The sequence below is a fragment of the Psittacula echo genome (assembly GCF_963264785.1).
Source record: "Psittacula echo genome assembly, chromosome: 12".
In the NCBI taxonomy this organism is placed as follows: Eukaryota; Metazoa; Chordata; class Aves; order Psittaciformes; family Psittacidae; genus Psittacula; species Psittacula echo.
The window spans coordinates 947,995-964,272 of record NC_137747.1 but is presented as its reverse complement, the minus strand read 5'-3'; the positions used below and the strand labels follow the sequence as shown (position 1 = coordinate 964,272).

The 16,278-nt window shown below is 48.4% G+C and overlaps 1 protein-coding gene across 1 annotated transcript; it reads left to right on the top strand.

Moving 5' to 3' along the window:
- Window positions 1–409: 409 nt before the first annotated feature.
- On the top strand, window positions 410–15,675 carry RBM38 (RNA binding motif protein 38). The gene is made up of 4 exons (XM_080628082.1): window positions 410–785; window positions 1,313–1,436; window positions 2,035–2,089; window positions 14,241–15,675. The coding sequence occupies exons 1-4, from the start codon at window positions 618–620 to the stop codon at window positions 14,539–14,541; spliced, it is 648 nt and encodes a 215-aa protein (XP_080484208.1). The 5' UTR covers window positions 410–617; the 3' UTR covers window positions 14,542–15,675.
- The last annotated feature ends 603 nt before the right edge of the window (window positions 15,676–16,278 follow it).

Sequence of the window (16,278 nt, the reverse complement as noted above, 5' to 3'; positions counted from 1 at the left end):
GTAAAGAACCCTCATGCGAGGCGGGCTTCTTTGGCGGGCTCCCGCCGCAGCAATACCCTTACGTCCCCACATGCCCGCGGCGTTTGTAGCCGCTCCCCGGGAGCAGCCGGGACTTGTAGTCTGGGGCAGGCTCAGCCCGAGGGGGGCAGTCCCCGTTGTCGCGGGGGTCCGCGGGGCCCGGCTGCGGCCCCGATGCACGCAGGGGTCCCGCTGCCCACCGGGGCGAGGCGGTCGCGGTGCGCGGCGGCCCCGCTGCTGCGCCGGGGGCAGTGCCCAGGGCCCCTCACAGCCCCCCAGCCGTCGAGCCCGCAGCGCCCCGCCGGGCGCGGAGCCGGACTACGCGCCCCGAGCGCCCCTGCGCGGCGGCGGGGCGGGGCGAGGCGGGCGCGGCCCTACAAAGGGCGGCGGCGGCGGCTGGCGGCCGCTACTCACCGGCACGGGCGGGAGGGCGCGGGGCCGCCCGCGCTCCCGGCACAAAGCGCGGCCATGAGCCGGCTGTAGGCCCCCGGGACCCAGCTTCCGACTCCGCTCCCTTCGGCCGCCGCGGGGGGTGGTGTTTCTTGTCGTGGCCGGCGGCGCGGGGTGGATGCCGGCAGGGGCCGGCCGCGCCCGGCACCATGCACACCGTGCAGAAGGACACCACCTTCACCAAGATCTTCGTCGGGGGGCTGCCCTACCACACCACCGACTCCTCCCTCAGGAAGTACTTCGAGGTCTTCGGGGATATCGAGGAGGCGGTGGTGATCACCGACCGGCAGACCGGCAAATCGCGGGGATACGGCTTTGTAAGTGCCGCGCCGTGCCTCAGTGTCCTCGCCGCGCTGCGCTCCCGTCGCCGGGCAGGGGCTGGCACCGGTGCCCGCTGTGAGCGGCTCGGTGCTGCCGCCCGTCCCGTCGCGGCTGTGCGTGTGCCGGGATAATGGCTGGGGTGGTGGTCCTGGGAGCGGAGCCCCGCGCGCCGCGCGTTTCAGCACGTCCTGCCCCCGGTCCCGGCTCAGCTTTGCTGTGCATCGCCTGCCCGCTCCCCTCAGCCCTGGGCTCCGCCAACCACGTACAACAGCACGAGTTGAGGAAGTGGGGAGGTGAGGGAGAACGGCTGGTGTGAGCACAACGGGGTAGCTTGGCGAGGGGGGAACCTTCTTATCCATCAGGTCACCAGGAGCTCTTCCTGTCTTGCTTTGCAAGTGAGACCGCAGCAAGCGGAGTTTAGCTCCTGACTCAAAATAGAACAATAAATTAACTCCACGTAGTGCTTGTTGCTGGAGTGCTTACAAAGTGCTGGTGCTGCAAACAAGGCTGTGTTTCTCTCTAGGTGACTATGGCAGACAGAGCTGCAGCTGAAAGAGCATGCAAAGACCCAAACCCCATCATTGATGGCAGGAAAGCAAATGTGAACCTGGCCTATTTGGGAGCAAAACCAAGGAGTATTCAAACTGGTGAGGCACCCAGGAGATCCCATCTCTATTAGAATAACTTGTAAGACAAGGAACTAGTTACTCAGGCTGGATTCATCTGATCTGGCAATGTGTGCTTATCATTCGTAGCTCTGATTGTTGACTGAGGACACTGTCCAGTCCAGTTATCTCTTCCATATCATCTTACTCATACCTGCTACACTACTGTTATGTATCCAAGTTCATATAACTGGCTTAAAACTAATCAATTTTCCTGTTATCCGCTTCACTACATCCATATTAACAGTGAGATCCTGTTCGTCTTCTGCTTTTTGGTTTAATGACCAAGTGCAGTACCAAGTGTGTAAAATGAGGCACGATACCCCATTGTCTGTTCAATAACAGCACTTTCACACTGATCTTTAATCTGAATTCCCATCTGCTGCTCCTGTGTATCACATACACATATTAAAATTAACTTGCTTCTAAATGGGGCTCTAAATTTGCTCACATGAATAGAAGATAAAATGCATGTACATGTGGTCTGAGGTAGAATTATGCATGTATATTAAGAGCTGAATGTGGATGGTTCAGTGGATGCCATTCGTTAATATTTCTCTGTTTTCTGAACATGTTTTAGGTTTTACCATAGGTTTGCAGCAGCTACATCCAGCCTTCATTCAGAGACCCTTTGGGTAAGTGCAAATGGTTCTTAACAGTCTGAAATCAAATTCATGAATCAACTTCCTCATGTTTTAAAATGTGTGAAAAAAGCCTTTTAGCCATCAAGAGTGAACAGTTTCAGCAGCTGTTGTTAATGGTCAGAGTACTTTATTTCTGGTGAAGATTTTGGAGGTTTTGTGCCTTTGTCAGCTTTAATGTAATTCCCAAAGATTCTTCTTTATCCTCAGTAAATCTTAGTCATAATAAACCCAGTGCATTACTTGCTGCCTTGCCAACTTCAAGAATTCAAATAAATGGAAAATAGTTTCTCTATTATAGTACTTAAGGTGTCAAAACAATTAAGCAAATTCTGTTGTCGTGTCTCAGATAAGATCTTCTACTCCCTCCATGCCATTTCCCACGTAATAATGCTTAGGATACAGTTTTGTCCTAGAAAACAAATTGCATTAGAAACAAAGTCTGTTACTTAATGAAAGTAACATTAGGTCAAAAATTGATTTTGGACAGATGTTATACAAGGCTTGAATAGTCTGCGAAAGTGGGCTTTTGTCTGCTGTTTTCAATAGCTTATACCATCCCTACTCAGTTAGAAAAGTCCTCTTTTTATACATCTAATAGGATCTGGCAGCTGCTCGGCAAAAGACAAGTGTGCTTCACAAGAACAATAGTGACTGTCATACTGCCTTCATTTAACTGTTTAATGATTGATGCCGTTCTTTTCTTGCACCATTTCAGAAAGTGAATATTGATAGGGGGGTTTTATTATTATTTTCTAAGAGCATTTAGAAAGTAGGTGCATTTTTTACAGCTTTTGAGCACCGCTCTGTTGTGGGTTTTGTGTGCCTCTCATAGAAATAGATGGGATTTTGGCCTTTTGTCAGCAGGAATACTTCATCCCTTTCATGCTCTCTGCCCATGGGTTTTGGGGTAGGTAGATTTTTTTCTAAATAAAATTTTTTTTCTAAATTTCTACATAATTTTCTAAATTTTTTCTAAAATTTTCTAAATTTCTAAATTTTTCTAAAGAAAAAATCTGCTAGCAACAAAACAAACTTTCACTCCTCTGCCCTCATGGCTGCAGTTGCCAACTGCCTGGGTAATCTCATTCCAATGAGTTTATGGATGTGAGAGGCTGTGTTGCCACAATAGTGCACACCCAGTGTGCGCGTGTTGTGTATGGTTCAAACATGCCAGTGTTCATATGTGGTTATGGCTCTGTTGGAGAGACCCGAAGAACATCTGTCATGAAATGAAGAGTCTCTTTTTTTTCTTCTCATGTATGCAAGAACCACAGTAGTCCATGTAGACAAGATGCTGCTTTTTAATAGCTCTCCTTCCATGGGAGCTATAATGTTTTCCTTAGCCCCCAAAATAAGCAGCAGTGGTGCCTTTGAGACGTGAATCCCAGAGCTTTCTAAATTGCACAGCAGTGTACAAGAGTTGGTGATAAAACCAGCCTGATGCAGGCTTTTCCAAGCACGTGAACAGAAAAGAGCAAAATGGTGAAGCACGTTAAACTCTTCGTGTTGGCAGGAGCACTGGCACATGCCTGCACCCAGTGCAGATAATCTGCTGTTCCTGTGGGTACTGTTCCTGTGGGTGCAGCTCAGGAAAACAGAGGTTTTGAACAGTTTGGTTTTAGTTTCATGTACAGAGGAGTGTTGATCAACTGACTACGTGTTCCTTGTGAGCTAAACAGTTACTGTTCCAGATCTTAGGCATTGGTTTCAAGATTAAACCAGCAGAGCTACAGTTAGCACATACAGCAGAGAGCACTATAAATTATTTATCAGTTGCCAAGAGACAGGAACCAGGAGACTGGAGGGCTGGAGGCAGGGGATTGTATATCATCATTTGCAAGCATCAGTAGATGAGAATTTCATTGCACGCAGTCATTGCTGCAGCACAATCACTGGAAACATGGGTTGGGCAAAATGCCGTTCACCTGAATACCATGACAGGAGCTGCTCTCTGGCTTCTGAGCAAAGCATCAGGTGCTCAGTCAAGCAGTAGAGCTTGGCTGCAGGTTCCCTCTTTGTCTCAACAAAGTTAAGAGCCTGCCAGGCGCCATTCTTGCATCCTCTTGAACTCTGAATTTCCTCAGCCCTCTGTGGGATTTGAGGGTAGATGAGGAGTTTATCAGGGTCTTTGGAAGCTTCACTGAATTGCTGCTGTCAGTTTGCTCTGCCGTGTGTCGAGTGGGTCCTTACCAAACTCAAGCTCAGTGGCTCTCAGTGGCTTTGCCCATGGTGTGAGGTGTTGCCTGGTTCTCCTTCCTCCAGTTGCTGTCTCTGTAAAATGTTTGTGCCCAGGGGTTGGCATGTGGCTTCCAAAAGATGGTTGTTATGGGACATGGGTGCTAGGTGTGCAACCTGGACTTGGCAAGGAAGAAATGAATGAGCCCATTAACTGCTAGATAGTTAAACTGGAGAAAGTCAGCAGTTGTATTCCAGCTATCAAGCCACAAAATGCAGGTTTTGGTGAAACCTGAAATGAATGAAAACTATGAAAATTACTTAAACATCAGTGGGGATTATTTATAAACTGAAGTCTCTCCCTGCTCCCTGCCCCCAGCCCCAGGCACCCAAATGCAGCTGTAAATACTGCCTGGCATATGTGGAACAGAAAGAGAAACCATGAACAGCCTCTCTCCTTCCTCCTGCTGTCCTGGCAGGAGAGGCACTCACCCAGCAGACAGCATGGAGTCGGTAGTAAATCCTCCTTTGAAAAGTATTCTCTAGATTGTAGTAACCAGAGATCTTTATAGTAAGGCAAGGCAAAGGATGTGTCTGTGTCAGGGTGACTTGGAGATCTGGCTTCTGAGTTTAGGGAAGCAGCATTAGCCTGAAGCTTGGAGTGTGCTGTGCTTAGAGGCTGTGATGCTGGTGTGTCCCTGCAGCACCTGGCCAGCACAGAGCTGAGCGTATGGGACCAGAGAAGGGGAAGACCCTCTCTCCCCAGACACCATTACTCTGTTAGTGCAGCAGTGTCTCTTTTATGAAATCTTGAGATACATATTGAAACTTCTTGGCAGCTGCTGGGAGCAAGTGTGCAGACTGCTTGAACATGGCGATGTGGCAGATGTTTTTGTGCCCCTGTCTTGATCCTCTCCCCTGGGAATCTGGTGCTGGAGACAGGTTTGAGTCTGTGCAGGGGAACAGGGATTCCCTGGTCCTCCTCTGTACTTGCTGTACTCGCTGCTCTGGACACGAGCAGTGTATGGCAGATGCATTCCTGTGGCTGTGTCTCAGCAGAGGAGCTATCTGTGTGGGAGATCTACCAGTGACTGAGCTCTTGGAAACATATAGCTGTCTCCTGTAGCAGGATCCAGCTCTTTCCATTGCTGCTCCAGAGACCCTCCTGCCCATCCTTGCGTAGCTGCTTGTTTTGGCAGCCGCCTGATTCTGGTGTTGGGCAGCATTGGGAAGGGTTAGATCTCTGAAATTTCATGTGTTGATGCTGCTGCATTTCGGAAGTGAAGAAAGTCCCTTTGTGCCTGCCTGCCCCCCCTCGCAGCTGTATATCCCTAAACCTTCTCTACTGGGTTAAAAGTGAAAGAAAACAAACTTTCATCTTTTCTGTGGTTATGCTTATAGAAGGGCACACACTGGCCTTGATCTGCTCAGCCCCTGTCAGCTGGCATTCCCTGTGCTCCCACTTGCCCAAAGCCCCCAACCCCAGGCAGCTCCCATGGGGTGGATGTGCTCCCGGCACCTGTTGTTTGCCATGTGCCTGTAACATGAAAGCTTTTTTTGCGGGGGGGGGGGATTTCCTAAGAAACATCCAAATCCATTTCCCAAATGGCTTCAGCTGCTGGTTCTTGGGCATGGGTACTGCTGTTCAGACCAAATGTTGTCAGTCAGAAAGAGCTCTTTTATTTATTTATTTAGAGTAGACGTGTATTTATATCAGAGAGGTGGCTTTGTAGGTCTTCTTGAATATCTGCCTCAAGTTGGCAAACACTGGTATCAGGCCCAAGGACTTGGTATATAATGTGTTATGGTTAGGGGCACAATTTGCTTATGTCCTGCATGTAGTATAGGTCTATAGAACAATAAGGAGAGCATGGTCTGATATACTGACCTTACGCTTGGCTGTGTAACTGGTGCGTCAAGCTTAAGGCAGTAGTAGACCTTTTGCAGGGGACAGGCTCTGGGTAAAGGGTGCCATGTGCCATTCCAGTGCAGTCAGGGCACAGGCCTATCTGTGATGGAGAGCCAGGCTGAGCTGGCTCTAGCTTTGTTTTTACAGCATACGAGTTGTGCTGTCTTCTCTGCATGAGTCTATTGCCCTTGGTGGATTTACTCTTCATCCTTGCCAGTACAAGAGCACCCTCCATAGCAGCAGAGACCAAAGGAGCTGGGGAGTGACAGATGCAAAATTCTCCTGTTCTGGTCCAGCTGGTGCCACATAGTCCCAATATGGCAGATTGGTGCATGTGTCTGAATTCTTAGAGTGGTCCAGCTTGTACTTGATCTCATCTTTCCTTTGCACAGCTGCGGTCATACCAGTCCCTAACTCTGCAGTATTAAACACATGCCCAGTAATTTGAATGATAAATGTGGCTCTGGCTGGCCTGCCTCTGAGCTGAGGACACCAGCGAGGGAGCTAGACAGTTGTTGTGCTGATAATTTGGTAGCAAGGACACTGGGTCACTTCTAAATATGACTTATATGAAGAACTTGTTCCCCATGGATGAGAGCAAGCTACATACCAGAGCTAAATATACTCTATGATCACAAAAGATGGAAAGTCGTGGACCTCGGAGTTAAAACTGAGTCTCCTATTTCTTGGTCTCTTAATCCTGTAAACATGATCATGCTGTCCCCTGCAATTTCCCTGTTGCCAGCTTTGAGCATTTCAGGGCCCCCGTGTCATAGCTGAGCTGCTACTGGCTCTGCTCCTGCCAAAGCAGCAGAAGCTGGATAGCTATGCCAGGGGCAGGCTTGCAGTCCCCCCCCAGGATTCCAGCTTGCAGGAAGGTGTGGAGAGAGATGTCTTAGTTGCTCTAGAAGAACAAAGGCACAGCTGGTGGTAGACATCACAGAACCTCTTAAAAGGGAATTTCTTTGTTGGCCGGGAAGTCACTTGTTTCATCAATGTAGACTTTCTTCTATCAAAAATAGATATGTCATCACTTATTCTATAGCTTAAATAATTCAACTTCAAAATACTTTGTTTATCCAGAAGAATTTGTCATACATCAAATAGTGGATGGTTTCAATTAAAAGTCACTGGACGGGATCATGTGTAAAGAAAGTAAACCTGTTAAAAACCAGTTGAAAGTAGCCCATTTAATATTGATGATGCCGCAAGTTGTCAGGTACTTGAAGACTTCAAGAGATGATTCTGCAGCCTTTGGTTTTCTCCAAATTATAGAAGGAAATTGGAAAGCTTAGTTAAAGGCAGAATTTCTGGGGCTTCCTGGGTTTTCCTCTTGCATGGACAGAGTGAATCCAGCATCCTCCTGTGTTTCTCACACTGCAGATGAAGGTCTCTGGCTCCCGTAGTGTACTGGTGTGAAGCATTTTCCGTTTCTCCTGTCAGTTAATTTCTGGTTTGGCTGTGCTGATAACTCGAAAGGGGAGGGGTCTGGATAGCTGGCTAGTTGCGGATTAACTTCCATGTGGCTTTTTCCTTGGTGCCAGATGGCTCTTGTTTCGGGCAGATGTTATCTCCTGCTACCTGAGTGTTTTTCAGCCTGCTTCTCCAAAACTGTTCTTGGTCTGGCCCAACATGCTTTGTTTGGGATTAACTTTTTTTGTTTCCTTTTTGCCTTGGGTGTGGGGAGAGCAGATGGAGAGGATAAAGCCGTAAGTTGTTGAGCCTGGTTAACTCATGGTAGAGCTCAGCATGTTGATCTCGGACTCTGTGTTATGCTAAGAAAAAGGGTTGGATCTTAGTGAGAAGATGTACTCTCATCTGTGCTGGCAACCTCTTTATAAACACTTTTAATTTGTTTTGTTGTTGGTTTATTTTCCCCCACACTGGCTATGGGGAATTGATTGCATTTCTTTTTACTTGTTTTTTGTGGGATCCACCTTCCTCTGCTACAGGCCATTAGTTTGTTGCATTGTGAAGTCAAGATGTGCTAACACTGTAAAATGAGGATGATGCTGGGCTATGATGGGTTCTCTACTGCAGTTCCTCCAGTTCCTTAAGTTTTCTCTCTCCTGCCAAAATGAGAATAAATTGAAGTAAGGGATTGCTCTTGTACCCTCCAGTTGGCATTAATGCTTCTTGAGCAATGGTTTTGATTGGCTCAGCAACCAGTTATCACTGAATCCTGCACCATACTCACTTTATCTTCTTCTGATTCCAGCCTGGGACAGTCTGTTGTGGCAGGTTATTCCTTGGCAATTGCCACCAGTGTGGTGATGTCTGGTCCCAACAGGGAAGCAGGAAGCTCAGCTGTGTACCTGTTTGCATAGGCTGCTGTGTAAATCTCCTCAAAGGGCCACAGGAGCATGAGCAGCAGACAGACAGGCAAATTAGTTACAAGATGAGCAGAAATGGTGTTTGTTTGGTATTCTGTGTTTGTATCATATTGTAGTAGGGAGGATAAACACTGTACAATAGAGCTGCAGAGTTCATCCTTGTCTTACTTCGAGCTGGCTGATGAGCCAGAAATCATTGACGTTTCAATGCGTGTTTAAATCAGCTTTAGTAGGAACACTATAGGATCGGGAGGTTTGTCATATCAGTAGCTGAAGCCCAGCCCATGTCAGTGAATGATGATGGATGGTGAAGTGGTTGGGGCACAGTGAATGTCCTGATCCTCACCAAAGCGTTGGTGGATAAAATGTGTTCTCTTCCTTTTGGGCAGGCAGGGACTGCTCTGGCCATGCTCCAGCCTGTAACCCGTCCTCATCATGTCTGAATTTGAGAACAGGTCCTGAATTCCTCATGCTCCTACAGCCTGTCGTTGTGGTTGGGGCCCTGATGGTGCATATTGCCACTGCACACAGGTTTACTTAAAGTAGCTCCATGAAGTGAGTGCTTGCTGGCTTGGGAGTGTCCTTCAGGAATGATGTCTTGGGGTGAGAATCACATCAGGATGTGTCTGTGCATCACCAGCTCTGAGGTGTAGAGCTCCTGGTCTGCTGCTGCTCTCCAGTGCTGCTGGGATGTGCTTCCCAGAGCTGCTTCTGTCTGGTGCTCTTGGAATCCACTCCAAAATACATCTTCAGATCTCTCCTCCAGGCTGTGGTGGGAGGTGTTACTTGACCAGAGGTGGTTGTCAGGTTGCTGTCATGGTCGGCTCTGTCTGTGCTCAGCTCATTGTGCAGTACCACCTACCAACTGGAGCACAGCACCACGTGTTGTGGCAATGTGGGTGTCCCTGTAGCAGCTAATGGGTCAACTCTAGTGGAAATGGATGCCAAATTCCTGGGGTCAAATGCCAGAATTGGTGCCTCTGCTGTCAGACACAAAGGGCTCTGTTTCTTTATCCTTTAAGGAATAAAAGGCTGGTCGTGGCAGTGGCATTTGTGTCCTGATCTCTGCGAGACTGCCAAGAGCCATATGCCACTCCTTGCTTCCCAAGTGCTTGTGTGATGCTGTGTCTCTTGACAGAGGGTTGCAGTTGTCTCCTACATCTACAGGAGCAATGACACCAGCTCCCAGCATGGCTTGTAGAGATCAAGGGGGTCAGGAACTCCTCTTTGCTGCTCTCCCAGGCCTGTACAGCTTGCAAGAGCTGCTCATCCATAGGAAGCCCTGCAAGATGGGAGAGAGCTGAGAAAGTGCAGCTAAAACTCATTTTTTAGCTGTAAATCTGATCGGTAAAGATCAAATATATGAAGTGCCTCCAAGGTGAGCTCTACCAGATAGAGCTGATGTTGAGGGAGAGGGCCTGGTTAGTGTGTTTTTCTTCCTTGCCATTGGGAAGAGGTGTGGGACACATGGCTATCTGACTGTTCCCTTCTTCCTGGCTGCCCACCAGCCTCCCCTGCCCTGCAGCTCACCCCCAGCAGCCCCACCAGTGCAGTGTGTTGGGGAGAACAGGTTTTAGGGCTGCACCAAACACTTGCTGCTTTGCTCTGTCCTTTGTGTTTTGCACAGCAAGAGCAGAAGCCGAGCCCATGTCTCCTCTGCCAGGGGCTCTGTAACCATCTCTTTTGTTCTGTGTCTTTCAATTTTGGCTGCCATTGTGCCACATAGTTAGGAACATGGGCTAGTGTGGTGGTCCTGTCTCCCCTCCTGCACTGTGACAGCCCTCCTGAGTCCCTGCTGCGGCCACCGTTGGCTCTAGACCTAGGTTTGACCATGCTGATGGCATTTTGTGGCCTTTGCCTGTGATTAATCACAACATCTCATGCATCTGCTGCTCATGGAGTGACTGATGTGTGGTGGCAATGGCTGATGGCTTGGTTGACGTTTTACGTTCACATTGTGCATGTTCTAGATGAAGTTCTCCTCTGGCTGGCAGGGCCCGTTGTGAGGGATGGAGGAAAACTGCAGGGAGGGAGGAAGGGAAAGGCATCTTAAAACACACAGATGTGACTCATTCTGTAGAAATCCAGATTAGAGTTTGCTGCTTTCTAGAAGAACTCCAAAAAACCTCCAAAATCATCTTCAGAAACTATCACAGGGGGGAATATATTTAAAGGCCTTAAGTCTGGATGTTAAAGATAGCCTGCAGAGAGCTTCATTGCACTGCACTGTTTTATTTTGTCTGTAGCTGCAAGTCATCAAAGTGACCTTACCTTGGATTGTGCGTTCTGATCCATGAGTTGCCATCTGTCCACCTAATTCAGAAGTCTCAACTGCATAATATCTTGATTGAAACTTCTAGCTAAATTATTGAAACCCCAGACCAAAAGAACCTTCCCTTTTGCATAGAAGTGGATTTTGCAGTTGCCGATTGTGATTTTTCTAGTGCAGTAAACCATGGTGTGTGATGTGCACATGTGTGTGTATTGGGCTGGGATGTATTTCTGGATACAGTACAGGAGTACTTACTGTATTCCTAGCTAATGGTGCTTTTTATTCAAAGTAGCATTGAAGGGCTGGAATTTTTCTATGCTGAAAAAGAAACAGTAGTGCAGGATATCATGGATTTGCTCTTGCATACACCACAGGAGCTGCAGTGGAGGAGCTGTATACATGAAAGTATGGTGTGTGGAGCTCTCAGGGATGAGCTGGGGGCATGTACTCACCCTGTGTCCCTTGCATGGGGGGGGCTGGCTCTGAAGAGCAGTTGGGTGGCAGCAGGGGACATTGGGGGTTGACCTGCATTGCTGTTCAGACACTATGATGCTCAGCCTGGATTGCTCGAAGGCTCTTGGACCATCCTCCTGGTCACTTTGCAGGCGCAGGCTGAAAGCCTGTGTGCAGGAGAAGTGCAGGCCCCTCCTCTGCTCCTGCTGATGGGTGTTCTGTAGTGAGTCCTGAGCGTCAGGATTGTGCATGTGGGTTTTGTTGTATTTGTGGAGTGGTTTTAACTTTATCAAGCCCTGGAGTAGCAGAAGCCAAGTAGTGGAACACTACATACAGGGAGAAACAACAGGCAGCCAGAGCATCCCATCACCAATCTGGGATGCAGGCTGTTGTCTGAGCTGCTGATTTACAAGGGGTAGAGCAAGAGGCATGTGTGAGGTCCACTCGTATTGCTCCATGGGCTGATGCCAAGGAATGCCTCTGCAGAGCCTTTTCCCAGCCCCTGGCCTGCCGAGGGAGCAGTACTGCCCCTCTGTGTTCTTTAAAACAAAATAAAGGGAACAAACCCCAGGTGACCAAGCATGGGACTAGGCCCAGCGCCTCAGCAGAGGCATCCGCTGCCTGCTATGGGGGACATTGGGTGCCCTTGGTCTGAACTGGTGCATAAGCTCTAGCTCTGATTCAGTTGTGGCAGCCTCAGCTTATATCAGAGCTAAACCAAAAGTGATCCAGTGACTCTCTGCTGCCTCATCTCATTCTTGTTAGTCACAGGGTGATACTGGGTATGGTGCATTTATGGACTGAAGGACTTCAAGGTCCCTCTCTCTGTACTATGCCAGGGATGGCTCTGGCCTCTGGAGATGGTCTAGCACTTAATCAGCCCAAGGCTGAGGTGCTGCTTCCCACCATCCATCCTCCTTGGTGCTGCTCCTCTGGGAGCCTTGTTGTATCTGAGGACCCTGACTTCAGAGGTGGTGTTGCTGTGTGCAGGGAAGAGAATAGTTGTTCTCTCGTCATGCAGATTGCCTCAAGAAAAAACAAAGTGCGTGTGTGAGTGGGAAATGGAGAGAAAACTTGGTTCAGATGAGCATTTGTTTGTGAGAAGCCTTTTTCCTGCCTGAAGAGCAGGTTAAATCATCCGGTGCTGTCAGCAAAGCAAATGAGAATAGCCTCAATCTGCTGGACTGGAGGGACCAGCCCCACATGAACCCCAGTATATCGTATGTGGTAGCTGAGACCTAGAATGGACACTTGGGTGGGATGAGGGTGGCCAGTGACCCACCCAGCAGAAGTGTCCAGTCCCTCGCTGTGAGTTCCCATAAGCACCAGAGTCCTGGAGCTTCCAACCCCAGAGATGGATGAGTGGGCAAGATACCCTCTCCATAGCAGTTGAGCTTGGTTCTAAAGAGCAGTGTGGGCACATACAGGCCTTGTGAAGAGCTTGTGGGAAGCTTTTAGCAGTGGTCGTGTTTGAAAATGTGCTGTCACACACAAACCCACACACAAACCCCCAGAGCGTCTGAACTGCATGAGTGCTCTGCAGTTACCTTGGGGTTTTTCTGTTTGCCAAAACAAGCTGGGTTTGGGGGCGGGCTGGAACGAGCCCTCCAGAAGATGGGTTCTGGTTCATGCTGTTGCCTGACATGGTTTAGCAAGCAGCCACCAAAGGGACCCTTTCCACAGAGTGTACTTCTTGATGCATGTGGCACTGATCTGTCAATGACCACGTGCCATTTGCTAGGACCAGTCTGCACATCCCTGTTTCTTAAACAAGCCCCAGCCATGTCAAGCCTGCGCACACTGGAGCTCTGTGCTCCTGAGGGCTGTGCAGGCAGATACCATTTGCACTCTGCATTGATGTGCAGTTGCTTGTTTTCATCTGGCCCATGGCAGTTTGTGTGGATGGACCTAAACCTTCCGGTTAATGCAGTTTTTTCTCTTGTTTGAGGCCTGACTTGTTGGAGGTCCTTTGCAAAATACAGCTCTTTCATTTTGCTGCTTTTTGGGGTTTTTTTTGGTTTTTTTTTTTGCTTTTCCTCCTCTTTAGCAGTTTCTATCAATCAAATTGATGGGCAATCCTGCATTAATGATCTTCAGGATCTATGGACTTTAATTGACTAGTGGTGTTAAATTCCTCTCAGCAGCACAGCTCAGAGCAGGGGCAAACTGACTGATAAAAAGCAGCACTTTAGGACCTCCATTGAAAGGCAGAGGAAGTGGCAGGGGCTGGCTGGCCACAGAGCCTGGATGTATAAGCTCATGGGCACTCAAGCATCACTGGTGCACTGGGGACTGCTGGCACAGTCACTACTGAGGAGTGTTATTGAAGGGAAGAAAACCAGCATTAATCTCTTATGTTTTACAACAAACACCCTGTATCATTGCCCTAAACAGTCGGTGTTATGGAAACAGGCTTAAATGTGTAGCACTGATAACAGCTGGCAAGCTGGAAGGCCCATAGCTGTGGTGCAGGAACAGTGTTCATCCTTGATGGGATGCACCATGTGGGACAAGGGGAGGAGTGTTCCTGGTGCCAGGAAGTGCCCCATGGGCTGTGGGTCCTCTGGAGCCTCTACCAGGGTTTGGGGGGTGGTGGGGAGTGTGGACCTGGAGGCTATGGGAGGCAATGATGCTGCCAGTGCAGGCAGGGATAGGCAGGAACTAGGGAGGTTCGGTGAGCCAGTCAAGCAGCGGCTGTGTTGCAGCCATCCAGGGAGGTTATTTTAGGGACTGGCAGCCTGGATAGTGGGAGAAACAGGACATGGAGCCCAGGATGTTGTCCATTCTTGCAGTCCATGCTTCACCTTGCGCTACTTCCACCCTTGGGTCTAGGAGTGTTTTGCTTTTCATACCCTCCACCCCAAGCAGCACCCCTCACTCAAGGGGCAGCACTGTGTTTGTGGCTGATGCACATGAATCTGGGGGAGGAAAGGGAGGAACATGCAGGTTAGGTTGGAGGGAGCCCAGCCCCTCGCTAACTCTTTCCTATTGCCTCCACAGACTCACGCCTCACTATGTTTACCCCCAAGCTATCATCCAGCCCAGCGTGGTGATCCCTACCCCTGTGCAGTCCATCACTTCTCCCTACATCGACTACACCGCCGCCAGCCAAGCCTATTCCCAGTACACCACAGCTGCGTACGATCAGTATCCCTACGCTGCCTCTCCCGCTGCTGGGTTTGTGGGATACGGATACACAGGCACGGTCCAGCCCCCCATCACCGCCAGCAACCCCGCAGCACCTGCCACCGCCTTCGTGCAGTACCAGCCCCAGCAGCTGCAGCCTGACCGCATGCAGTAAGGGCCCTGCCGCCTAGGACAATCTCTTACAATGGAAGGATACGACTGGGACAACAAAAGCAACAACAGAAAAACCCAGTAAAAGAATCAAAACAGAAAAAGGAAGAAAAAAATCACCCTGTCCCTTTATTCCCTTTCTGTAGGTGCATATCAATACCTAAGCTATTTATAGTGTTAAGGGCAAACCCAAACCCTTGCAGTCTGACTGTGCTTACAAAAATGGACTTCTGGTTAGGTTTTTTGTTTGTATTTTCTTTTTCCACCCAAATCCGGACAGATACTCTCTTGAAGATGTTCTGAAAGTGACTGAAATGTTCCACAGGAGATCTACAGATTCTTGCACACATCGTGGTCTGCTTCCATCACCCATGGTCTTCTTTCCACCCCTATTCTGCCAGCCTGCCCTTCCTCATCAAACCTATGATCCTCCTATTTACTGTTGAGGTACAGAGGTACTTGGAGAACATGTTAAAAAGCAATCTTATTTTTTGGTTGTACAAAAACTTTGTAATACTCAGAGATGCCTTACAGAAAAGAAGAAAAAAAAAAAAAAGAAAAACTATTTTTTAATATTTATTGCGATTTTATTCGCATGAGCTGTGAATTGCAGACAGAAGAAGAGTAGTATCTGCCTTGTTTAATTCTCATTTTACTAAATTATTGTATGTAGGTAAAAGTTCTTAAGTAATTGCTGAATCACTTCAACATGCAAAAGGGAATATTGGCTTGAAGGACAGCAGAATATTCCTTTAGTCAACGCACTGTACTATTTTCTTATTGTAATTGTTACTCTGTTAAGATTATCTCAAATTTAGGTATATTTTTAAATGCAAAAAACAACCAAGAATACCGAACATTTTGTCTACTTTGGTAGATCTTTTGTTACAATGCTGCAACCTATGGAGACATTTACAGTATTTATGTAAAAGAGATCTGGGGCTGTTGGCCAGCGAAACTTAGGAGAATATCATGAGTGAAGCAAAAGAGAGAAAGGTGTTAGGTCACTGAACAAATGGGTAAACGTAACCTTTTTATGCCTCCAGTCCAACAGCCAAAAAAAGGAAGAGAACGGATGATGTAAGTTAAGTGCATTTCTACAAAGAACAGCAATAAACTATTTTAACTTTTAAAATTATCCAGTACTGTATGGTACCATGTTTGCTTGGCTGGAGCCCATTAGGGAGTGCTTTCCCATTGCCTCTGCTGGGCCTTCACCCATGAGCATGCCAGGGCGCATGGAAGCATGTGTCCTGTGGTGCATCCTTACCTTGGCGCTGCATGGGCGCCCCCATCCCTTGCAGCACGTCCCATGCGCTGTTACTTGTTCTGCACAGCCCAAGTCACCAAGGGGGTTTTTGAGCTCCTGGAGCATTGCTCGTACCCAGCACTGGGGCGGTTGCTCACACTTGGCCTGTGTAGAGCAGAGGCTGTAAAGTGCCTCCCTCCTGGTGCAGCTCCAGTGGAAACAAGGACAGCTGAGATCAGGTCTCATCCCAGAATCCTCCGGGTATCACTTTCCTTCTTATGTGCTTAGAATAAGGGTTTTTTTTCCCAAATTGAATAGAGGTCTGCCAAAGCCTGGTCCTCTTCAAGGGCCCAGAAGTGCCCGGGCTGGCTCCTTTGCATTGGTGAGGTGGCTGCATTTGACTTTCCCCAGCCAGCTTGATCTGGAAATTTGGTTTTCAAATTTTGACAATTGCAAACTATCAGTTTTAAAAGTAAATAAAATTATCCTGTT